This window comes from Fringilla coelebs (assembly GCF_963513975.1).
Source record: "Fringilla coelebs genome assembly, chromosome: Z".
Classification (NCBI taxonomy): domain Eukaryota; kingdom Metazoa; phylum Chordata; class Aves; order Passeriformes; family Fringillidae; genus Fringilla; species Fringilla coelebs.
In genome coordinates this window covers 926473-951811 of record NC_140031.1, presented here as the reverse complement: position 1 = coordinate 951811, position 25339 = coordinate 926473, and the positions used below count along the sequence as shown (strand labels likewise).

At 58.0% G+C, this 25339-nt stretch overlaps 1 protein-coding gene across 3 annotated transcripts; it reads left to right on the top strand.

The window, feature by feature from the left end:
* Positions 1 to 1158: 1158 nt before the first annotated feature.
* Positions 1159 to 24897, top strand: MAPK4 (mitogen-activated protein kinase 4; the record flags this gene model as incomplete). 3 transcript variants are annotated; one of them, XM_084225033.1, is made up of 5 exons in its annotated part: positions 1159 to 1704; positions 12469 to 12613; positions 17832 to 17987; positions 21488 to 21701; positions 24222 to 24897. In XM_084225033.1, the coding sequence occupies 5 exons, from the start codon at positions 1159 to 1161 to the stop codon at positions 24895 to 24897; spliced, it is 1737 nt and encodes a 578-aa protein (XP_084081159.1). The 3 variants fall into 3 exon arrangements, with proteins under 3 accessions (XP_084081159.1, XP_084081157.1, XP_084081158.1); XM_084225031.1 differs by having other exon boundaries at positions 17832 to 17993; positions 21488 to 21689; positions 24210 to 24897; XM_084225032.1 differs by having other exon boundaries at positions 17832 to 17993.
* Positions 24898 to 25339: the final 442 nt, after the last annotated feature.

Here is a 25339-nt window from a genome sequence, read left to right as displayed (position 1 = left end):
CTGAGCAGCTCTGGGTGTTACACCCTGGAAAGCTCCGTGGCCCTCTCAGCTGCCCAGCAGGGAGGGTTTGCACCTTCATTTCTGTGCTGTTCTTGCCGTGTGGTTTACCTGGGCAGTCGCTGACTGACATGCTGTGCAGCCACTGCAAACTGCTCATAATGTTCCCAAGAAAATTTTTAAAAAGAGAAAAAAAAGGGCAGCAAAGGGGAAAGGAGGAGTAAGAGCCCTCTGCGTCTTACAAATGGAAAAGGGAAAATTAAGCAGCTGAAAAATGCTGGTGGTGCTGCATGCCTTGGGAGGGGATAACTGATGATCATCTGAAAGGTCACGGTTCTGCTCATGGTCAGCCTTCAGCGAGCTGTTACGTGGGCAAGGCATGGGCAGCACTGGCATCAAATGAGTCCTCTCCTCTCCTCTCCTCTCCTCTCCTCTCCTCTCCTCTCCTCTCCTCTCCTCTCCTCTCCTCTCCTCTCCTCTCCTCTCCTCTCCTCTCCTCTCCTCTCCTCTCCTCTCCTCTCCTCTCCTCTCCTCTCCTCTCCTCTCCTCTCCTCTCCTCTCCTCTCCTCTCCTCTCCTCTCCTCTCCTCTCCTCTCCTCTCCTCTCCTCTCCTCTCCTCTCCTCTCCTCTCCTCTCCTCTCCTCTCCTCTCCTCTCCTCTCCTCTCCTCTCCTCTCCTCTCCTCTCCTCGGTGTGGGGCAGGGCCATGGGGTGCTCAGGCTGTGCCCCACAGCCTGTCCTGGTGCTGGGACGGCAGGGGACAGGGGGCTGTGCCACCAGCCGTGCCCTTCAGCATTGTCTAGGACACTGCAGGAGGGAGCGAGGCAGGGGCTGAAAAATGTAGCAGTGCTAATTTTTCATCTCAAGAAAAGAACCCTTCTGCTTTGACGGGCGTCTCCGGGCCGCGCTTCTCTGCGCTGCTCGGAAAGTCCGTCGGTTCCTCACCCCATTTAAAACATTTTATTTCTCTGTCTGTGCGTGTCCTCAGGTTCATTTTCCCCCCGTGTGGTGTTGAAGCGCCGGGCTCAGAGCGAGCCCCCTCCGCAGCCTCCCGTGAGTCAGTGAGGATGCGGGCCCCGACCTCCCGCCGCCTTTCCAGCCCGGAGGCCCGGCGGCGTTCCCGGCTTTCCGAGTGACGGGGCGGAGGAGCGGGCAGGGCGCCATGGCCGAGAAGTGCGACTGCCTGGCCAGCATGTACGGCTACGACCTGGGCTGCCGCTTCGTCAACTTCCGCCCGCTGGGCTTCGGGGCCAACGGGCTGGTGCTGTCGGCGCTGGACAGCCGCAGCTGCCGCAAGGTCGCCGTCAAGAAGCTGACGCTGGGCGACGCGCGGAGCGTGAAGCACGCCTTCCGCGAGATCAAGATCATCCGCCGCCTCGAGCACGAGAACATCGTCAAGGTCTACGAGGTGCTGGGCCCCAAGGGCGCCCGCCTGCGCGGGGACTTCTTCAAGTTCAACGTGGTGTACGTGGTGCAGGAGTACATGGAGACGGACCTGGCGCGGCTGCTGGAGCAGGGCAAGCTGGCCGAGGAGCACGCCAAGCTCTTCATGTACCAGCTGCTGCGCGGGCTCAAGTACATCCACTCGGCCAACGTGCTGCACCGCGACCTCAAGCCGGCCAACATCTTCATCAGCACCGAGGACCTGGTGCTGAAGATCGGCGACTTCGGCCTGGCCAGGATCGTGGATCAGCACTACTCGCACAAGGTGGGCTGGCCGTGGGGGATGCTCCAGGGACACTGCTCCTGGAGCCTCTGTAGGCAGCTGTGAGCCCCGCTGGGTGACCACTGCTGGTGGCCGCTCTGCCCCAAGCCGTGACACGTGTCCAGGGAGTCACGGTTTGGGTGGCAAGGGACATTTAAAACCCTGGCAACGAGCAGGGACACCTCCCACCAGATGGGATTGCTCAGAGCCCTGTCCAGCCTGGCCTTCCGTGTTTTCTGAGCACAGCCCATGCGCTGAGCTCTGCCTGAGTCCCCAGGGCTCTTTGAAGAGGGCATGGGAAGCCCTTCTGCTGCCTCCCATCGCTTTATATCTATCCAACACACTGTCTCAGCAGTGGACTGTGGGGAGGCATGTGTTTGCTTGCATCTGAGTGACTAAGCTCTGTGTTTCTTGCTCTGCTGCTGTTAAAAAGCACAAGCTGCTGGGAGCACATGGAGAGGGGGCCTGGCATGTCCACACCCACTCTGCGGGGCTCTGTCCTCACTTCGGTGCCAACCAGCCTCTTAAAAACCCAATTTTGTTTGATTTACATTCATTTAACATAGTGGGAGAGGGGTGGGTCTTTGAGGCTGAGGCAAATCCTTTATCTGAGGTTCAGGTCCCAGTGACACACGAAGTCCTCTGCTGTTTGGCACTCGGTGTACCATGGAGGAGCTGGGCCCAGCTCAGGAAGAGGCTCCCAGCTCTTCAGACGTTTGATTTGTTTGTTTAAAGTCAGGTAACTCCCAGAGAAAACCCCTTCAAACAAGGCAGGCTACATGAACACAGAAAGTCTCTGATTTGAGGAACATCATGCTGTCAGGGACTGTGGGCTCAGGGTAGGAGTCATCTGTTCGTGTCTGCTGCAGAATTATTGCTATTTCCAGGCAATTCCCTGTTGCCTCAATAACAGCCAGTGCAGTGGAAGGAGCTGTCAAGGGCTGCAGCTTCCTGTTGGTGTTTACCTCTGCCAGATGCCACTGTACCTCCAGTTCCTCACGGGGTGGGAGGCTGGAGCATCAGTGCAAAGCAGCCCACCTGTGTGCAGAGAAAGCTGGATGCTGCTGGGAAGCAGCAGATAATGTCAGCTGCTGGGGATCCCTGCTGGTGGCAGGGCTGGGTTTGCCAGGGCTGGTGCCAGGCCCTGCAGAGGCAGGGCCACAGCAGGGTGGGACATGGGTCAGCCCTGCCTTTGATGTCCAGCACTTCAGAGACGGCTCGGAGAAATCAATTCCTTTCGCTGTTTCTCTTTCAAGCTCCGCTCCCCCTCCAGGCTCCCTCAGATTGATGAGCTCCGTGCTCTGGCAGCAGCCAGCAGCAGGAGGCAGAGCAGTGGGGCATCCCGAGTCTGAGGCTGTGGGGCCTCCACCCTGGGCCCCCCTCCATGTCCTAGGATTTTAGTTTTTATATTTTTCAAATCCAGTACTGCTTTAGCGCTTTGCTCTAAACTCCACACAGACTGTTAGGTGCTGGCTTCACATTTTGGGCAGGCAGAACAATCCCTCTGGGCCTGAGATCCAAGGATACCCTACAGCCTCAGTCCCCTGAAAAGGACAAACAAAAGTTTGGGGGGAGCAAACTAGGAGTGTGTGACTTCATTACCTGAAGCTGTATTGGAGGATTAACCCCTGGTACATAAATAGACAAAACTAATAATTGTGGGAAAAACTCGTCACCATCGTCCACCTCGGGTGAGGCCTCTGACTGCCCGAGGTGTTGGAGGGCTTTTAACGCTCACCCACTTTGTTCTCTCAGTCTTGTCTAGCCTCTGATCCAGGCAGCCACTCCAAGGCACCAGCCTGGGCAGAGCAGGGACCCTCAGAGCCCAGCCCGTGCTGGGGCAGAGGTGCCCACGAGCAGGTGAATCCTGCACCCTTTGGGCAATTAACTACCCCAGAGACCCAGCAGATCCAAACTTCTGAAGGCAGCACAGAGCTCCACCTCTGTCCTCATGGCTTCCTGAGAGCCTTTCCTGAGAGCTCTTTGTCATCTTGAGCACGTGGATTTTTTTCCTCTCGGCATGTTTTGTGTCTGGAATATGCTTACACTAATGGCTGGGCTCTGCTAACACAAACCATTGCAGGTTGCTGTGGTGTTATTTGTCTCAAAGGTCACACCTCTTCGGACCTGATGTTTCCCAAACCCCACACCGTCCTGCTGAGTGTTAAAATGGCAAATATGAGCCACGCTGGATTGTGAGCAGAATTTTAAACACAGCTTGGAATACACACACCACCTGACAGAGAGCCCTTGCCTGGCAGGATGTCTTGTTTATGTGACTTTCCTCAGCCAAATGTTGAGCTGGGATAACGTGGTGGAAGGGGGGAGCTCCCCAGCCCTGGGGGATGCTGAGCCGGGATAACGAGGAGGGGAGAGCTCCCCAGCCCTGGGGGATGCTGAGCTGGGATAACGAGGAGGGGAGAGCTCCCCAGCCCTGGGGGATGCTGAGCTGGGATAACGAGGAGGAGAGAGCTCCCCAGCCCTGGGGGATGCTGAGCTGGGATAACGAGGAGGAGAGAGCTCCCCAAACTTGGGGGATGCTGAGCTGGGATAACGTGGTGGAAGGGGAGAGCTCCCCAGCCCTGGGGGATGCTGAGCTGGGATAACGAGGAGGGGAGAGCTCCCCAACCTTGGGGGATGCTGAGCTGGGATAACGAGGAGGGGAGAGCTCCCCAACCTTGGGGGATGCTGAGCTGGGATAACGAGGAGGGGAGAGCTCCCCAGCCCTGGGGGATGCTGAGCTGGGATAACGAGGAGGGGAGAGCTCCCCAGCCCCGGGGCATGCCCTGAGGCACAGTGAGGAGCTCGCCTCCCCAGCAGCGAAGCAGAGCAGCTTTGGCTCTGTCTCTCCCACATTTTGGCTGTTCTTGCTGCTCATACCTTTCTCCATGTGGTAAGAGCAGCATGAGGACATCTCTCTGTCTGAAGCTTCTCCAGAGTGAACAAAAGGGATTTCCAGCTACCATGGTCACGTCCAGGTCTCGGTCTGCACCTTCCCAGGCTGCTCAGGCCTAACCAGTTTATCCCTGTCTCAGACAGGTGAGGTTCGAGGCTCAGGTACTTGCAGACATCTCTTGAGGGCAGGTGTAGCAGGTGTAGCAGGAGAGAGCCCTCAGGAGCTGATCCATATGTTCATCCATATCTCTCTCTCATCCTGTCTCTTCCCCAACGCTCTCGCCACCCAGAGGTGCAGGCTCCTCTCTTTTCCACCACCCTGCTCTTTATCCCTGGGAGTTCATCCCTCTGGAACATCTCCACATTAGTGCCTTTTTCCTGCGGCTGCTGTTTGTGGTTTGAACACTTCGCCCTGTCCAAATTGTGAGAGAAGGGGGGTTGGAGGTGAAGAAGGGAGCATTCCCAGCCTCCACGAGGTCCTTATTCTTGTGCAGGACAGGCAAAGCTGGGTATTTCCTGCTCACTACCCTTCATCCCCTTGGGAAACGCATTCATCCCACCTTCCCCACTGGAATCCTCCTTGGTGCTCCCTCTGTCTGCAGCCGGGGGGCCCTGCCTGCCCCACGATCCTGTCCCTGCCCGTGTGTCTGCAGAGGCTCCTGGGCCAGCTGCCCATCTCCCATCCCTCCATCCATCCATCCATTGATCCATCCATCCATCCATCATCCATCATCCATCCATCCATCCATCCATCCATCCATCCATCCATCATCCATCCATCCATCCATCACCCATCCATCCATCCATCCATCCATCCATCCATCCATCCATCCATCCATCATCCATCCATCCATCCATCATCCATCCATCCATCCATCCATCATCCATCCATCCATCCATCCATCCATCCATCCATCCATCATCCATCCATCCATCCATCACCCATCCATCCATCCATCCATCCATCCATCCATCCATCCATCATCCATCCATCCATCCATCCATCCATCCATCCATCCATCCATCCATCCATCCATCAATCCATCATCCATCATCCATCCATCCATCCATCCATCCATCCATCCATCCATCCATCCATCATCCATCCATCCACCATCCATCCATCCATCCATCCATCCATCCATCCATCCATCCATCATCCATCCATCCATCCATCACCCATCCATCCATCCATCCATCCATCCATCCATCCATCCATCCATCCATCCATCCATCCATCCATCCCTCCCTCCCTCCCTCCCTCCCTCCATCCCGCCCTTCCCACCCGGATGTCGCCCTGTGCTCCCGGAGTGCTCAGCTCCCTCCGTGCCCGCCCTGGCAGCAGGGCAGAGCTGCAGCAGGGAGGTGCTCTGCTCTCCTCCCTGAGCTCCCTCGGCTTGTGTGGAGCAGGGCAGCAGCGGAGTCACGCAGTAGGCGTTGGCATGAAGGCAGTGGAGGCACGGGCTGTAAAATAATCCATGTTTTGTAGGGCAGGCTCATCCCCAGCTGTGCATCCCGCGTGGGGAGTGGATCCCCAGCACCGGGGGTGGTCCTGTCTGGGAAGGACAGCAGATCTCTCCTGACAGGGACACACAGACTCACTGAATGCCATCCCTGGGTGACACGGCCATGAACCGAAGCAGTCCTCACCCTCCCTGTGTTGTGCAAGAGAGATTGTCCTTTCTGAGTGCTCCAAAGCACCCGGGGACATTGGCACGGCGTTCCCAGAGGACCTGCTCTCCCTTTGCCTGCTGGCAGCATTATTACGCCCTTAATTGGCAGAAACCCCACCCCATGGAGGTGTGTCAGCCCTTTTAGGGGGCGTTGTTGTGGTGCATACTTCACAGACCATCCTCGAAGCTTTGAGGTCCTCCTTCAGTTGTGAATTGTCAGAGTTCCAGGTTGGGGGTGCAGGGGAGGGTTCAGAGGAGGTGACGCTGTGGGGCTGTGTGCTCCTGCTGTGGGGCTGTGTGCTCCTGCTGTGGGGTGTGTGCTCCTGGGACCACCCTGCGTGTCCAGCCCATGGCCTGTGCAGCCCTGCTCACCTCCCTGCTCTGACTCCAGCTCCTTTGTCCTGCCCTGGCCTCGACGAGGCCGTGATGGTCCGTGCTCCTGGAGGAAGGCCCTCTGCCCTCCCAAAACCAGAGCTGTCCCCCTGTGTTGGGACACACACACCAGCCTATCTGCTGTCCTCCTGTGGAGCAACGTCCCCACAAACCTGGCATCTCCACGGCGCCTCCCAGACCTGCCTGGTCTGCACTTTATAAATGGGTTAAAAACCCTGCTGTGGAGAGGCCAAAGCTTGCTGCTGCTCCAGGATTATTCCAAAAGCTTGGGCTTGTTGCTATTTTGAGCCCCCCATCTGCACCAGGAGCTGATCCGGCTCCCACGGGTGCAGCGGCAGAAATCCCGACCGCGTCTGTGGCTGGCAGCACGATGTGCAGGCTGTGCCTGCATCCTGATGGATCTCCAGCTTGAGAGCACCTGGTCTGCCCCTCTGCAGCTCTTTGGCTGCAGGAGGGCGGATTGTGGTGTGGAACACACCTGGGCAGTGGCGTGGGGCTGCTCGGTTTGCAGCAGGTGGATCCTGAATTCCCATGGCCCGGGGTTGGATGGAGGTGGTTTTGGAGCACCAGCAGCTCTGTGCTCCCCGCGTGCTGCCCTGCTGTGCCAGGCTCCCTCCGCGCCCGTGGAGGGCAGGCTCAGTGTGCTGTCACCAGGGCGACACCGGGATGCAGCCACACCTGCCCGGAATTGTTTCTCCTTCTGGAGAGACAGGCAAAACGCAAAATGTGTGTTGTGTAAAGAATTTGAGAAAACATCCATTCCTCTTTGCTTTGCAGTTCCCTTGCCGTGCTGTTTGATACGACTCGATGCTAATCCTACCTGTAGTGAATTCATCACCTCTATACATTGCCTGAGCTGCTGTCACAGGGGGACTAGAGGAGAAGCAGGAAAAATATACTTGAAAATCACAAGGGAAAAAAAAAAAAAAGCATGGAAGGGCTTAGACTTGAAACTACTTCTATTTTTCAATTAACTCCACTTCAGTGCAGAGAGGGCTGTGCTGAATCCACAGAATATTGTCACAAAGATGTACGTTCCATCTTAATTAGAACTAATTAATATGCTTCGCCTCTCGGTCTTTCTGTCTGGTTGAATCTGCATAAACGGGGAAATCCTTGTGCTGGAGCCCTGCCTCGCTCGGCCATGGCCAGGGGTGCCTGGGCTCCCCAGCCCGGCCCCTCAGCTCGGGGCTGAGGCCGTGCCCAGCCCAGGTCCAGGTGGCTCCTGGTCCTGGGGCAGTGACCTCGTGATCCTGGATCCCAAAGCTGCCGTGCCATTTCTCCCTAGACCCTGGATCCCAAAGCTGCCGTGCCATTTCTCCCTAGAACCTCTCAGCCCATGGCACTGCAGCCACTTCCTCCAGGCAGCAGGGCTGGAGCTCGGTATCCTCTGAAAACAGGGATCTGGCCCAGGTTTTAGCCAGGGGGAAGTGCCAGGGCTGTATCAGCTATTGAAGCTGTGCTGCCCACAGCAGGACCTCGAACCCAGTCGGAAAAGTCTCGATTCCCAAACCTCCAGTCGCTCCTCCTTGTATTCCCCACCCCGAGGAAGGGGAGGGATAACACAGAGCCTGGTGTGGAATGCCCTGGGAGGCAATGCTGGGGTGCACGAGGGGGGATCCTCAGTGCTGGGGTGCACAGGGTGGGATCCTCAGTGCTGGGGTGCACAGGGTGGGATCCTCAGTGCTGGGGTGCACGAGGGGGGATCCTCAGTGCTGGGGTGCACGAGGGGGGATCCTCAGTGCTGGGGTGCACAGGGTGGGATCCTCAGTGCTGGGGTGCACGAGGGGGATCCTCAGTGCTGGGGTGCACAGGGTGGGATCCTCAGTGCTGGGGTGCACGAGGGGGATCCTCAGTGCTGGGGTGCACAGGGTGGGATCCTCAGTGCTGGGGTGCACGAGGGGGGATCCTCAGTGCTGGGGTGCACGAGGGGGGATCCTCAGTGCTGGGGTGCACGAGGGGGGATCCTCAGTGCTGGGGTGCACAGGGTGGGATCCTCAGTGCTGAGGTGCACAGGGTGGGATTCTCAGTGCTGGGATCCTCAGTGCTGGGGTGCACAAGGTGGGATCCTCAGTGCTGGGGTGCACAAGGTGGGATCCTCAGTGCTGGGGTGCACAAGGGGGGATCCTCAGTGCTGGGGTGCACGAGGTGGGATCCTCAGTGCTGGGATCCTCAGTGCTGGGGTGCACAAGGTGGGATCCTCAGTGCTGGGGTGCACAAGGGGGGATCCTCAGTGCTGGGGTGCACAAGGGGGGATCCTCAGTGCTGGGGTGCACAAGGTGGGATCCTCAGTGCTGGGGTGCACAAGGGGGGATCCTCAGTGCTGGGATCCTCAGTGCTGGGGTGCACAGGGTGGGATCCTCAATGCTGGGGTCCGGCTCCGAGGACCACGAGTGGGGCATGGAGAGCAGCTGCAGGTTCCTCCTCTCCGTGGGTCCTTCCTGGGTGTGCTGGGGGCGATCCAAGGTTTTCCAGCAGATGGAAACAGGGGGATGGCAGTCAGAGGGGCAGCAGGAGAGGGGAGCAGGTGAGGACTAACCACCACCAGGAGCCCCACGTGGCGGCAGGAAGGTGGAAGATGTGTCCATTTGGCGAGTTTTCGCAGGGAATTTTCTCCCAGATGTGAGGGTAGGAAAGTGTTTGGCTTGTTGCGACTTTGAGATATTTGTGGTGTATTGCTCATGCATTTTGCATGGCGCAGACACCCCCGAGAACTCAGAGCCTTCCTGCTGTCAGAGAGGAGAAACACATGAGCAGTGTTAAATCCACGAGGAGGGTGGCACTCCTTCCCTAGGAGAGGGAGGAAATGGCTCCAGCTAAGAACTGCCCTGGATTGCTGCCCTCAGAGTTTATTTTCCTGGGATTCTCCAATAAACACCAGCGTCTCCGTTGTTGGGAATAATTGCAGTAGCTGAGAAGTGGTGGTTTGATCAGATAATGCCTGGGGGCTTTTGTGCTGGTTCTGATTGAGCAGCATTAGCAAAAATGTAACAGCATTAAAGGAAACTTCTTAGCTAATCAGTCTCCATTACAATTTATCATGAGAAGGCCAAAATTAAAACGTTCTTCTAAAAGTGAGCCCTTTATGATTAAAAGCTTAATGACTCGCACATTTGGGAGCTGGCACAAAAACCTGCACTGGGGGAAGAGGAGTGTGATGATCAGCCTGGTGGTGTTTGTGGTGGTGCCCTGCTCCCGTGTTTAGGTGGAGAGATGCATCCTGCAGCATCCCAGGAAATGCTGTGCAGCACAGCGACAGGTACAGTGCAGCTGAAAGCAGCCTGTGGAACTAAATCAGTAGGGATGGAGTTTTCAAATAAGCTTTTATGTGAACTGTGTTCATGCTGTCATTGCACTTTTACATTCTCCAAATGCTTTGTGGCATTTAAATGCAATTCGGCTTTATAACTTAATTTTATTTTGCTGCTCCTGCTGCATTTCCATCCACCTCCTTCTGTTAATGTGTTATATTTAATACAGAAAGGGCTGCTTATGGATATTGCAATGTTATCCCGATGCAATAGCCATCCATGCCCAGCCCCAGGGTGGCAGTGAGGGGTCCCTGGAGGTGCCAGGGTTATTCCCAGGCTGAGACACGGCCCCTGGCTCCAGCAGGGCTGTGAGCACTTGGCTCTGGGGACAAATCTCCTGGTGGGCTCGGGAGCAGGAGGGCCCTGCTTCAGAGAGGTGATGGCCTTCATCCCAAGGATGCTGCTGAGAGCTTCTCCTTTGGAACAGGGCAAAGCACCCCAAACGCCATCCCCAGTGCCAGCACAGTGGGGCTGGGGTCAGGAGCTGCCCCTCCTCATCCTCACTAACAGCACAGTGGGGCTGGGGTCAGGAGCTGCCCCTCCTCATCCTCACTGCCAGCACAGTGGGGCTGGGGCCAGGAGCTGCCCTTCATCATCCTCACTGCCAGCACAGTGGGGCTGGGGTCCGGAGCTGCCCCTCCTCATCCTCACTGCCAGCACAGTGGGGCTGGGGCCAGGAGCTGCCCTTCATCATCCTCACTGCCAGCACAGTGGGACTGGGGTCAGGAGCTGCCCCTCCTCATCCTCACTGCCAGCACAGTGGGACTGGGGTCAGGAGCTGCCCTTCATCATCTTCAGTGCCAGCACAGTGGGGCTGGGGTCAGGAGCTGCCCCTCCTCATCCTCACTGCCAGCACAGTGGGGCTGGGGTCAGGAGCTGCCCCTCATCATCCTCACTGCCAGCACAGTGGGGCTGGGGTCAGGAGCTGCCCCTCCTCATCCTCACTAACAGCACAGTGGGACTGGGGCCAGGAGCTGCCCCTCCTCATCCTCAGTGCCAGCACAGTGGGGCTGGGGTCCGGAGCTGCCCCTCCTCATCCTCAGTGCCAGCACAGTGGGGCTGGGGTCCGGAGCTGCCCCTCCTCATCCTCAGTGCCAGCACAGTGGGGCTGGGGTCCGGAGCTGCCCCTCCTCATCCTCACTAACAGCACAGTGGGGCTGGGGTCCGGAGCTGCCCTTCATCATCCTCACTAACAGCACAGTGGGGGTGGGGTCCGGAGCTGCCCCTCCTCATCCTCACTGCCAGCACAGTGGGACTGGGGTCAGGAGCTGCCCTTCATCATCCTCACTGCCAGCACAGTGGGACTGGGGTCAGGAGCTGCCCTTCATCATCCTCACTGCCAGCACAGTGGGCCTGGGGTCAGGAGCTGCCCTTCATCATCCTCACTGCCAGCACAGTGGGACTGGGGTCAGGAGCTGCCCCTCATCATCCTCACTGCCAGCACAGTGGGGCTGGGGTCAGGAGCTGCCCTTCATCATCCTCACTGCCAGCACAGTGGGCCTGGGGTCAGGAGCTGCCCTTCATCATCCTCACTGCCAGCACAGTGGGACTGGGGTCAGGAGCTGCCCCTCATCATCCTCAGTGCCAGCACAGTGGGGCTGGGGTCAGGAGCTGCCCTCGCCGTGCCAGAGCTGCAGCAGCCCGTGACAAGGGAGGGAGGTGATGTGTTGGGCAAGGCTCAGGCTCAGGCTCAGTGTGGGAAGAGCAGGGTTTCCCACATCAGCTAGGTGCTCCCGGAAGGGCTGTTCCACTTTTCCCGTGGGATCTTGTTTTAGGAGTCTCGGCCGAGGGCCCTTGGCAGCTCTGCTCCCATGCAGACAGCCGCTGGTACCGGAGGCTGTCCTTCCACGCTGTGCCAGCAATCCTCCCTGACCCTTTTGTTTTCCTGGACAAGGTCTCACGTGAGGGGGGATTGGGATTTGTAGGATACATCCAAGTCCTCCAGAGGTGACCTGGAATGACTCGGGCAGGTGTGATCCGCGGGTCTGTGCTGCCGGAGCCATCTGTCCTTTGCAGGCGGTGCTGCAGCACCGTGGTGACAGACAGCGAGCGCCCTGCCTGGCGGAGCCCTGGGGTGCCTCTGTCCCCCCGTGTGCCCCAGGACCCCGCTTCCCGCGGGGCAGGCAGCCCCAGCCGGCCACGGCAGCAGCACAGGCACGGGGGGCAGGACTGCCTGCGGTGGGGCCGCGGTGGGGAGGGACCGGGACGGCTGGAGGAGCTCTGCCGCCCGCCCGAGCCCTCTCTGCCCGGGCTGGAGGAGCTCTGCTGCCCATCCCTGTGCTGAGCCCTCTCTGCCCGGGCTGGAGGAGCTCTGCTGCCCATCCCTGTGCTGAGCCCTCTCTGCCCGGGCTGGAGGAGCTCTGCTGCCCATCCCTGTGCTGAGCCCTCTCTGCCCGGGCTGGAGGAGCTCTGCTGCCCGTCTGAGCCCTCTCTGCCCGGGCTGGAGGTGCTCTGCTGCCTGTTCCCCCTGCTGAGCCCTGTCCCTGCTGTTCCAGGGTTACCTCTCCGAAGGCTTGGTGACCAAGTGGTACCGCTCGCCCCGCCTCCTCCTGTCGCCCAACAACTACACCAAGGCCATCGACATGTGGGCAGCCGGCTGCATCCTGGCCGAGATGCTGACCGGGAGGATGCTCTTCGCTGGTAGGTTTCTGTCTCCTGTTGATTCACTTTTCTCCTTCCCCCTTCCTTGCTACCCAATTCCCAGGCTTTCTAGCCCGGCAGAGGGAATTCCCCTGTGGGAGGAGAGGAGATGCCGGTGCCCTGTTCCAGGAGGTTTGTGCTCTGTGCCATGGATTTGGATCGTGATTGCTGTCTCCAAGCTGTTCCTTTCCTTTGAGGGAGGACATCTGAATGCCACCACCCACTCTGAGGATTTACCTGTAAGCACAGATTGCAGCTGTAAAGGTGAAGTGCCAGAAAAGAAGACAACAAAAGCACAGCAAGGAGTTATCAATGCAGCCTCTGAAGCTCAGCTCTGACATTATTGAGAAGAAAATATGTATTTAAAAGAGTGCCCAGAATGCTGTGTCGGGAGCAAAGCTGTGCTTCTTCCCAAGCTGGGACACGGAGCCATTCCCTGTGGGAGCAGCAGCTGCCCTGTGGCTGCTGCAGGAGCTGCTCCCCTGGCAGCCCAAGGTGTGCAGCACAGCAAGGCACGGCACGGCACAGCACAGCACAGCCCAGCCCAGCTCAGCCCAGCCCAGCCCAGCCCAGCCCAGCCCAGCTCCCCCCGGGCTGTCTCTCGTGCTGGTCTCTGCTCTGAGCGCCAAGGTTTGGCGCCTTTGGCGAGCAGCTGCTTGCAGAGCTGTGTAAATAAATCACCATCCCGTTAATAATGGAGGAGGACGTGTCCCTCGCACATCTCTCACACACCTCTGAGCTCCACAGCCTCAGCTGCTGCTGCTCTGCTGCTGCCTCCCCACTCCTGCTCCCAGCTTCCAGATTTCTTTGGTGGAAACCTTAAAAACACGCAGTCAGTGCCCTTGGGAAGAGATCATTAAAATTGCCTCCCTTTCCTTCCTTATTTCTGTCCTCAGTTTCACCAAGGCTTTCTAGTCCGGGGGTTTCAGCTTTGAAAGCTGTGTGTTTAACCTGTCTGCTCCCGGTGCTTCCTTGGAGCAGGCACGTTCTAGGAGCAGGGCACTGTCTGATCCTGCTGGGAGGTGCTGCAGTCTCTCGTTGCTCAGGTCACACAGCAGAACCAGAGCTGCCTGTTGAGCCGCCCTGGCCACCCAGCACAGCTCCCAAGCATTTCTGGCTTTTCTCGCTCTGCTTGACCCCTCTCTCAGCCCCAGCTGGGGTTTCTTTTTGCTCTTTGCGGATCCCATGGCATAAGTAAAGTTGCTGACGCCACTGAGGTCTCCAAGGTGGTGCTTTAAGCTCCTTTTGCGGTAAGGCAGGGGCAGGAGGAGCCCTGGGATGGGATTGACCTGTCCTCTGCGCCAGAGCAGCCACAGAGGAGCCTCCCCAGGCTGGTTCCTGAGAGCCCTCAGCAGGTGGAGACCAGGGTGATTAATCTGAGGTGATTAATTTGGGAGCCAGAGGTTTGGCACACCACAGGCTGGGCTCACTCTGGGAGCATCCCTTGTTCTCTGCCTTCCAGCCCAGTGAAATCACTTAATGATCCCCAGGTGCTGGCAGGGTGCTTGGTTAGCGGGTGTGGATCAAAACCAAGCTCAAAATATCAGCTCCTTTTGGGTGGCTTTGAAAATATGTCATTGTCCTGGGCGGTTCTGGCCCCCTGCCCCTTTTTCCTGGCCTCCTCCCGTGCCAGCTGGCAGAGCAGGGCCAGGGCAGGAGCCTGGCAGCAGGCAGGGTGCCCTGGTGTCTTTTATCTGCTGCAGTCCAGAGAGGGGGAGAATAAAGCCCAGCCCCCAGAGCAGCTAAAACTCAAAAACACCTGCACAGCAACACGGATTCACCTTTGCTGCAGCTCTTCTCTTGGCTTGGGAGAAGGAGCTCACCCCAGCCAGCTGCAGCATCCCTCCCTGCAGGGTGAGCTCCCAGGGCTGCAGCCTCCCTCCCTGCAGGGTGAGATTCCCTGGGCTGCAGCCTCCCTCAGCCTCCCTCCCTGCAGGGTGAGATTCCCAGGGCTGCAGCCTCCCTCCCTGCAGGGTGAGCTCCCCGGGCTGCAGCCTCCCTCCCTGCAGGGTGGGATTCCCAGGGCTGCAGCCTCCCTCCCTGCAGGGTGAGCCAGCCAGCAGCCCGAGGGCAGTGAGAGCAGTGTGGTTCAGGGAAAGCTCCAAGCTTGCCCTGGGTAAATGGTTTCTGGAGGGTGCGTCAGCGCGCAGTTTAAATCGAGTGCTCAGCATGAATCAATACCATTAACTCGGCAGTCTATCTGGGGTGCTTTAGCAAGGCAGGTAAATGGAGGTGATTGGTGATTTGGAGCAGATGTCACTCGCTGCTTCCATTCTCCCACGTAGATTTTCGGATGTGCAGCACAAAGGGACCCCAGCCCCTCCCGGGGGCCCTTCCCCGGGCGCTCTGGGTTTGGCAGGGCCCGGGGGCCACGGCAAACCTGGCTGTCCCACAGCCCACGGAGTGCAGCCCATCCTCAGCAGCTGGAACCTGGCTTGCAGGCCTTGGCAGAGCTCCCCGGCAGCACAGCAGCACAGAAAACAGGGAAGAGTGTCCCTGGCCGAGCAGCTGCAGCTCCCTCCAGTGTCTCTTCCGCCAAAAGCAGCAGCAGTGGGAACAGGAGTAAAGGGGGGGAAAGGAGAAAAGAGGAGGGAAAAGGAAAGGATCTGTCCTTGCAGATCTCCGTGGGGCTCACCGGTGGGGCCGTGCCTGTGGCCAAGAGCTAGAGGTGGCACAGGGGCTTTTCCCGTGGGATCAGGGCTTACTCCCAGGGCTTCCCTGGGGCTGGGCTGCCGGCCTGGAGAGAGCTCTCTTTCCCAAGAGGTGGTGCGGAGCTCCTCGTTCTCTCCCTGGGTAACAACAGCCTGCTGCATTTATTCTGCCGCTGGTTTGTGTTCTCCTTTTCAGGAGCTAATACCTTCAGAAAAAGGTCCCTGGGAATTCCATAAACAGAGGATAATGGAAGAGAATGGGGTTTCTTGAGAGCCATCGTTCAAGGCTTCCAGCGCTGCATTAGCAGCTTCTTTGTGTGACTAAACCTGGTGTCTTTTGGCTGCCAGGCACCTTCGGTGAGCGGTGCTGGGGCTGCGCTGAGGGAAAAGCCACAAAGGCTTTGTGACTTTTATCACCCTGTAATTTCGATCACAGCTGGGGAATCAGCCTGGCTAACAGGGTGCTCATTTCCTGGTAGATATCTTTAGTTTCCCCTGGAGTCACGCTGTGAATCTCTGAGTGACCTAAAATTAGTTCTTCTGTAGGAAAGTGAGTTAATCTGCCCAGGACTGAGGTGGGAAGGGCGTCCCTCCCTTTGTCTCCTTTGCTCTTCCCGTGCGTGTGGTGGTGCCAGCTGGGCTCTGTCAGCACGGCTTTGGGGCTCTGTCAGCACGGCTTTGGGGCTGCCTGAGTTCCCTGCCGTGCCACTCAGCTGTGCCACATGGCCCGAGAGTGGCCGTGCCCACCCCTCTTTGCTGGGGCGGCCAGGCCAGCATGGGAGGAGAGTCTGCCACCCTGGCTGGCTGCCACCACCCTGCCCAAGGGGGCTGTGCTGGGGCTCAGCTCCCTGTGTGCTGCTCTCGTTGGGCTCCCCTGATGGGGGAAAACCTCCTCTCAGCGGTTCTGTGCCAGGATTGAGGGACTTTTTTCGGTCTTCAGGCTGCTGTTTATTGTTATCTTATCAGAAGTCCAACACGCCGTCTGCGCCAGACACAAGAGAGTACAGCAAAAATGGTCCCAAGGTGTTCGGTTTCCAGGTCTTCTAAAGCGCTTTTATCCAATTAACTCTTAAAACATATTTTATTTCTACCGTTCTACCATTACTAACCCTTCGTCTGTCCACGTAACCTCTGCACGGCAGTAATCACCCTGTGCCACCAGCACTGCAGGAAATGGGGTAGGAGGAGAAGGAGGAGAAGGAGAAGGAGAAGAAGAAGAAGAAGAAGAAGAAGAAGAAGAAGAAGAAGAAGAAGAAGAAGAAGAAGAAGAAGAAGAAGAAGAAGAAAGAAGAAGAAAGAAGAAGAAGAAATTTCTCACCCTGTGACAAGCTACACTATTCTCTATTGTCTATTTCACACACCTGTGGACTCCAATCCATCCCAAAGCCTTGGAAGTCCTCTCCATGGGTGAAGGTTAAGGGCAGTGCTTCCCTGGGGGTCAGGACCCCTCCGAGCAGACAGAGAAACATTCCCAGTGCCCTGGGTTCCAACAAGCTCCACGGGTGTGAGTCTGGAAAACTCGTGCTGACCCACAGGAGCTCTGGGCTGTGGAGGGGAGCCCCTGCAAACACCAGGGACCTCCAGACGAACAGGGTTCCCTCAGGGCAAGAGGTCCCCATCCCCTGTGAGGGGGCCTCCCCTCCCTCCCTGCTGGCTGATCAGAAGTGCTGCCCATCAGTGGGGCTGACTCTGCTGTGTCTGATCAGAAGTGCTGCCCCATCAGTGGGGCTGACTCTGCTGTGTCTGATCAGAAGTGCTGCCCATCAGTGGGGCTGACTCTCCCCTGTCTGCTCAGAAGTGCTGCCCATCAGTGGGGCTGACTCTGCTGTGTCTGATCAGAAGTGCTGCCCATCTGTGGGGCTGACTCTGCTGTGTCTGCTCAGAAGTGCTGCCCATCAGTGGGGCTGACTCTCCCCTGTCTGATCAGAAGTGCTGCCCATCAGTGGGGCTGACTCTCCTGATCCTCTTGTGGAGGGGACGGGCGCTGCTCGCCATTGAAGGAGCCTGAAATCCAGGGCTGGGCCCCCAGGGGCTCTGTAGCCCGAAAATCCCCGTTGTTTTAGCTGCCCCAGGCTGCTCCGTGCTGGCCCTGCCTCTGAGGATGGGGCATTTCCGAGCAGCCCTCCTGGCTGGTTGGAAAATTCAGCGTCGCGGCTCCGGCTCCGCGTTCCGGCCAGGCCCCTCTGCCCGTGCGGGGAGGCTGGAAATCCCCACGGGTGTCACCTCCTGGTGACATCCAGGAGAGTCTGGACAGCGGGAACAGTGCTCACTAAGGAGGTGCTCTGCTTGGCTCTGCTGGGCTCTCCTCTCAGTGACAGCCCTGAGCGGGGCTGGGGGTTGTACGGATAAATGTGTCCTGAAGGAAAAGGACTGAAAACACAGAATAGCACAGGGCAGCCGTGGGGATTGTCACCACCAGAGCCATGACTCTGCTGGGAGCCAGTCAGAAAACCTTTCCTCTTGGGGTTGGACACCTGCATTCCTTTAAAGGTGGAGCCTGGGCACCCCTGAGCTGGCAATACCCCACACCCCAGTTTAACCTCTGTGTCTCTCTCCTTCCCGCTCAGGGGGCCACGAGCTGGAGCAGATGCAGCTGATCCTGGAGACCATCCCCGTTATCCACCAGGAGGACAAGGAGGAGCTGCTGAAGGTGATGCCCATGTTCATCAACAGCACGTGGGAGGTGCGGAAGCCGCTGCGCCAGCTGCTGCCCGAGGTGGACAGTGAAGGTACCGTGGTGGCCCCTGGCTCGGTAGGGCCTCGGAGCTGCTTCCCGGAGTGCCAGGGAGCTGTCCGGGGAAAGGGACACGCAGCCCTGGCAGTCCCGGCTGTGGCGCAGGTGTCCCCGCTGCTGTCCCCTCGCAGGTGGCCTGTCCCCAGGTGCTGCTGCAGGACAGCGCTCATGATGCTGTGGCTTGCTCACAGGTGGCTCCCCAGGGTGAGACACACTTCCAGGGCCCTTTGGGGTGCATCCCTGGCTCCCCGTGTGCCTGGCCGAGCTGTGAGCCAGGGCTCAGCCCAGAGGCTCTTCCCAAGCCCTGTCTGCCCCCTCGCTGTGCTGCTGGCCCGAGCACGGCTGTGCAGCCCTGCAGGACAGGCTTCCCTTCACAAACACCCAGCTCCCGGGGTGCTGCGGGCAGGAACACCGACCAGCGCGCTCCTGAGCTCCTCCTGAGGTTAAACCAGGCCTGGCCGCCTGCTCGGGCCAGGCTCAGCTGGCAGAGTGACTCTGCCTGGCCAGGCTGTGCCAGCCCCCAGCAGACAGCAGCAGACTCATTGCCTGCTGTGGCTGCGGCAGGAAAGGTCACCCCTGCCCCTTGGACAGCTCACTGCCATTTCCCTGCCGCTCTGACATCACAATATATAACCCATCGTGGGCTGGTGTGACCTTATGGAGTAATTGACTCCTTCCTGCTTAATTAGTCCGAGCCATGGGGTAATCTCACAGGAGACTGTCAGAAATTGGTTCATGTTTGAGCTCTAATGTTTGAGCCACGTGTGGCTGTCCTTGCTGCTGAGGGGTTCTGTCCCTACAGAAACTGTCCCATTCACACAACTGCACCTTCGGTGGGGATGTTCCTGGAGGTTTCAGTACGAGGCTGTATCTGAAGAAAGGCATTATTCCTATTTTTATTGCCTGAACTCAAAGGGACTTTCCCTTGAAAGGATCAAGTGGATAAGCAACAACTTCAGCGACAGGATTTTACCTTTTCACATAACCTCAGTAAATGGAATCATCAAAGCAATCATAGCAAGCCCTCTAGGTTTAGGTTTAATTGCACCTAAATTCCCTGTCATCACGGAAAGAGTTCATGCACCACAGTCTTTCTAAAATTATTTTAGCCACTCAGAACTCTTCAAACATTAATGGGTAAAATAATTCCATGGCATCGGTCACGCGAAAGGCTGTTAAAAGTTGCAGTAAATCTAATCCACTTCAGTGGGGCCTAAAAGGTGAAATCAGCTGTCTGAAACACAGTGTGCTTGTCAGGTGTATCTGAGGGCGTGGAGTCAGACCCCAGCAACTTCCAGGGGCCTTTTTGGGGTGAGATCTCAGCTCAGTGCAGGTCTGAGATCCCAGCTCAGTGCTGGTCTGGGATGCCAGCTCTGTGCTGGGGTGAGATCCCAGCTCTGTGCTGGGGTGAGATCCCAGCTCTGTGCTGGGGTGAGATCCCAGCTCAGTGCAGGTCTCAGATCCCAGCTCAGTGCAGGTCTGGGATCCCAGCTCAGTGCAGGTCTCAGATCCCAGCTCAGTGCAGGTCTGGGATCCCAGCTCAGTGCAGGTCTCAGATCCCAGCTCAGTGCAGGTCTCAGATCCCAGCTCAGTGCAGGTCTGGAATCCCAGCTCAGTGCAGGTCTCGGATCCCAGCTCAGTGCAGGTCTGGGATCCCAGCTCAGTGCAGGTCTGGGATCCCAGCTCAGTGCAGGTCTCGGATCCCAGCTCAGTGCAGGTTTGGGATCCCAGCTCAGTGCAGGTCTGGGATCCCAGCTCAGTGCAGGTCTCAGATCCCAGCTCAGTGCAGGTCTGGAATCCCAGCTCAGTGCAGGTCTGGGATCCCAGCTCAGTGCAGGTCTGGGATCCCAGCTCAGTGCAGGTCTGGGATCCCAGCTCAGTGCAGGTCTGGGATCCCAGCTCAGTGCAGGTCTGGGATCCCAGCTCAGTGCAGGTCTGGGATCCCAGCTCAGTGCAGGTCTGAGATCCCAGCTCAGTGCAGGTCTGAGATCCCAGCTCAGTGCAGGTCTCAGATCCCAGCTCAGTGCAGGTCTCAGATCCCAACTCAGTGCTGGTCTGGGATCCCAGCTCAGTGCAGGTCTCAGATCCCAGCTCAGTGCAGGTCTCAGATCCCAGCTCAGTGCAGGTCTCAGATCCCAGCTCAGTGCAGGTCTCAGATCCCAGCTCAGTGCAGGTCTCAGATCCCAGCTCAGTGCAGGTCTGGGATCCCAGCTCAGTGCAGGTCTGGGATCCCAGCTCAGTGCAGGTCTCAGATCCCAGCTCAGTGCAGGTCTGGGATCCCAGCTCAGTGCAGGTCTGGGATCCCAGCTCAGTGCAGGTCTGAGATCCCAGCTCAGTGCAGGTCTCAGATCCCAGCTCAGTGCAGGACACAGATCCCAGCTCAGTGCAGGTCTCAGATCCCAGCTCAGTGCAGGTCTCAGATCCCAGCTCAGTGCAGGTCTGGGATCCCAGCTCAGTGCAGGTCTCAGATCCCAGCTCTGTGCTGGTCTGAGATCCCAGCTCAGTGCAGGTCTCAGATCCCAGCTCAGTGCAGGTCTGGGATCCCAGCTCAGTGCAGGTCTGGGATCCCAGCTCAGTGCAGATCTGAGATCCCAACTCAGTGCTGGTCTGGGATCCCAGCTCAGTGCAGGTCTGGGATCCCAGCTCAGTGCAGGTCTCGGATCCCAGCTCAGTGCAGGTTTGGGATCCCAGCTCAGTGCAGGTCTCAGATCCCAGCTCAGTGCAGGTCTCAGATCCCAGCTCAGTGCAGGTCTCGGATCCCAGCTCAGTGCAGGTCTCAGATCCCAGCTCAGTGCAGGGCTCAGATCCCAGCTCAGTGCAGGTCTGAGATCCCAGCTCAGTGCAGGTCTGAGATCCCAGCTCAGTGCAGGTCTCAGATCCCAGCTCAGTGCAGGTCTGGGATCCCAGCTCAGTGCAGGTCTCAGATCCCAGCTCTGTGCTGGTCTGAGATCCCAGCTCAGTGCAGGTCTCAGATCCCAGCTCAGTGCAGGGCTCAGATCCCAGCTCAGTGCAGGTCTCAGATCCCAGCTCAGTGCAGGTCTGGGATCCCAGCTCAGTGCAGGTCTGGGATCCCAGCTCAGTGCAGGTCTGGGATCCCAGCTCAGTGCAGGTCTGGGATCCCAGCTCAGTGCAGGTCTGGGATCCCAGCTCAGTGCAGGTCTGGGATCCCAGCTCAGTGCTGCTCTGGGGCTGTGGCTCTGTGTGTGCCCCCTGTGCTGTCCCGTGCAGCTCTGCGGGTGCTCTCGCAGTCCTTCCCTGGCCATGCTGCAGGACGTGACACCTGGGGCTGCAGCATTGCTCCCCTGCAAGCTCACAGCTCCCGTGAGGGGCAGGGGACCCCAGCAGGGACAGGAGTGCCTGGTTTGGGTGCACCTGGGCTGGCCTTAGCTCATCCCTTGCTCCAGGGGGATTTGCCGGGGGGGCTCCTCGTGGCAAGGGAGCTGTTTCTGCTTCTGAGGAGCGGTGAGCTTGTCTGTCTCTGCCTCACAGCTATTGATTTTCTGGAGAAAATTCTGACCTTTAACCCCATGGACCGGCTGACGGCCGAGATGGGCCTGCAGCACCCCTACATGAGCCCCTACTCCTGCCCCGAGGACGAGCCGGTGTCACAGCACCCGTTCCGCATCGAGGACGAGATCGATGACATCCTGCTGATGGAGGCCAACCAGAGCCAGATGTCCACCTGGGACAGGTACTGGGACAGGTACTGGGCCAGGGCTGGGCTGCAGAGCCGGTCCTGTGCAGGGCTTTAGGCAGAGCTGGGCTGGTGAGGAGTCGGGGGGTGGGACAGTGGGGACGGACGGAGATGAGAGATCTCTGGAGCCAGGTCGTGGAACTTGGGGTTTATTGGAAAGGGCCCTGCTGTGAGCTGCCAGCCACAGCCCAGAGCAGGCCTGAGAGAAGTAAAGAGAGGGTAAAGAGGATGAGAGAGAGAGGATGAGAGGATAAGAGACTAAGAGAGCGAGGTTCCTGTTACAATACAATAAATGTTCTGTGCTGAACATTCTAATTCTCACTGACCAATCTGGTACAATACACAAATCCTATAGCATTTACATAGAGCCTGAAGAATCATTACATTGCCATGCTGTGTTACATTTTAAACCCTAAAAACTCCTCTTTGGACCCCTTCTGCCAAGCCAGCAGGGTCTGCTCTGCCCCTTGGAGCTGCCTGCAAGCAGAGGGTGTTGTTCCATCCAAAGGGGATTGCCTTCAGCCAGCCATGCCATTGTTTTCCAGTTGTTCAGTAACTAAGGTATCTCAAAGCTTGCTTTCATTTCAATCTCACTTGTAGTTTCCATATTCTCAAAATCTTTTGCCAAGCAATCATATCCATAAGGCTTTCCTGTTTCACCTTCCCCAACACCTCTGGCATGGCTGTTCCACCACGCCTGTTCCAGAGCCCTGAGAGAAGCCTGCTTTTCCTTCTGTGTGCCACGCTGCAATCCAGCCCAAGCTGGAACCCAGAGGCTCCTCCTGGGTTCCACAGGGACCAGAAGCTGAGCCTGCACATCCCAGTCCCTCAGTACCCTTCTGCTCTTGGTTTTACTCACAGCCTAGGTTGTCTTCATCTGGGTCTGAGAGGCTCTGCAGCCCTTCTCTCTGCCCTCTGTCCCTGTAGTACAGGTACAAAATAATGTAATTCTTGTGCCTTTTGGGAACAGGGCCTGATTTGGAGCCCTATATTCACCACTTTTCAAGGTGCATAACCCCAGAGGCCACAGACCTGGGGGCCTTGTAAAAAATCCTGAGCTGAGCTGACATGCTGGCAGCTGTACTGGAAGTTTAGAGCAGCTCAAAGCCTCGAGCTGAGGTCTCTCACCTTCCAGCTGATTACCCCAGTCACTGGCCAGTCCCAGCCCTGGAGCAGGCAGGACAAAATCAGCACCAAGAATTAACGAGGTTCAGTTTTCTGCAGAGCTCCTTCTGGCTGTGGGGGATGAGCTGGCTGAGGATGCCTGCAGCATCCTCTGGGTTTCACCAGCACTGAACACCTTACCTGAAGGCACCTGTGCCTGCCCTCGCCTTCCCTGTCTGTTTGCCTGAGTGAGGAGGCGTCAGGCTGGGGTCTGGGGGCTCAGTGGGGCGGGGGGCAGGCTGGAAGCAGGACATCTACCCCCAGTGCATCTCCACAGCCCCAGCATCCCTGCCCCAGAGCGGCAGCTCGGCTGCTGGAGGCACCTTGTCACCTTCTCCTCGCCGGCTCCCGTGCGGTGACACGAGAGCTGAGGCTGTCCTGGCCCCGGCTGGGGACAGCCAGGACCGCGCTGTGGGCTCTGCAGCACGAGCCAGCTGCTCTGGGGACAGGAGGTGGCCTTGGCTGTGTGCTGTGGGACACCTGAAGAGCCGCTGGTGGCTGTGGCAGGGCCCCAGCAGCTGGGATAGCGCGTTCCACAGGCAGCTCAGGTAGGAGCCAGTGCACCAGGGGTCACGGGGGGAGCCGTGGGTGCTGTCAGGGAGGTGCAAGTCAGGGACTTCAGCTGGCTGGAGAAGCTGTCCCTGAGCAAGGGGACCCTCCAGGAATGCCCTGGGTCCTTGACACCAGAACAAACTGGTGATGCCCAGCCTCAAGTGGGGTTGTTCATAGAATTCCCAGAATCACTGGGTTGGAAGAGACCTTCAAGATCATCGAGTGCAACCCAGCCCCAACAGCTCAACCAAGCCCTGGCACCCAGTGCCATATCCAGGCTTTGTTAAACACCCCCAGGGATGGGGGCTCCATCCCAGGCCATTCCAGAACTTTATCTCTCTTTCCATGGAAAGCTTTTTCCTGATATCCAACCTACATTTCCCTTGGTACAGCTTGAGACTGTGTCCTCTGGTTCTGTCAGTTTTAAGTTCATGTCTTTTTATGTTCTGTCACCAAACAGGAAGGGCTCAGCCAAGGTCCCTGTCTGTGGGCTGAGGGTTAGGTTGGCAATTTTTGGTGTTAATCAAATTTTAGTCCTGAGTGGAGGGGAGGTGATCACCATCTAAAGGAAGGGGCCACTTGTTGGGCTTGCATTCCTGCATCTCAGGCTCTTGATAAATAAAAATCATTGGCCCCCTGACATTTTAGGGCAGAAGAAGGCTGTCTGTGCTGTCAGTACGACACCAGCTCAGCGAGCAGAAGGCCCAGCCAGCCGCGGCCGTGCTGGGCGGGCCCGGCGCTGCTGCTGCTGCTGCCGGCGAGGCCGCGCTGCCCGAGTCTCACGCAGCCTGTCTTCGGCAGGTGCCACATCAGCCTCTCCTCCGACCTGGACTGGCGGCACGACAAGCACCACGACATGGACGAGGTGCAGCGGGACCCGCGCGCCGGCTCGGAGCCCGCGGCGGAGGAGGCGCAGGTGGACCCGCGGAAATACTCGCAGAGCAGCTCGGAGCGGTTCCTGGAGCTCTCCCACTCCTCCATGGACCGGGTGTTTGATGCCGACTGCGGGAAGTCCTGCGATTACAAAGTGGGATCGCCCTCCTACTTGGACAAGTTGCTGTGGAGGGACAGCAAGCCCCACCACTACTCGGAGCCCAAGCTCATCCTGGATTTGTCCCACTGGAAAAGGGCGACCATCGCGCCCGCGGCTGAGCTGTCGCTGGAAGAGGAGCCGTCCAACCTGTTTCTGGAGATCGCCCAGTGGGTGAAGAGCACGCAGGCGGGGCTGGAGTGCCCCGGCTCTCTCCCGGAGATGCAGGAGCGCAGCCTGCCCTCCTCCCCTCACCGCCTCCACCCGGAGCCCGCCGAGGTGAGCGGCGAGGCCGACCCCGAGTTCGACCTGGACGTCTTCATCTCCAGGGCGCTGAAACTTTGCACGAAGCCCGAGGACCTTCCGGACAACAAGCTCAACGAGATCAACGGGGCCTGCATCTCGGAGCACCCCGGGGACATGGTGCAGGCGGAGGTGTACCAGAAGGAGCGGTGGTGAGGGCGCCGGCCCCGCTGCTCCTCCCTCCCTGAGCGTCCCCTTCCCACACCGTACCAAACGCCTTCCTGGGAAAGGCAAGCACAAACCACGGCCCCCCTCGATGCCTCAGAAGTGCTTCTAAGGGGATCGAGAGGCGCGAGTGAAATACTGAGTTTCTTACACTGCCTTAATCTTGCCTTGCGATCTCTGGGACCTGTTTGAAACTTAAATGTACGAGGGGGAAAATGACAGTACATGGTAGGTTTGCAAACAGCAGTCAAACGGACTTCTTTTCCTTTCTTTTTCTATAGCGACTTGAAATGACAAGGACAAAAATTAACATTTTCAGGGTGGTCGGATACCCTCCTGGTTGGACAGGTTCCCAAAACGCTGAACTTTGAGCCCCTCCGAGGCACCTGTGCGAGTACAGGTACAGAATAAAGTGATGCCAGCCATCAGTCAG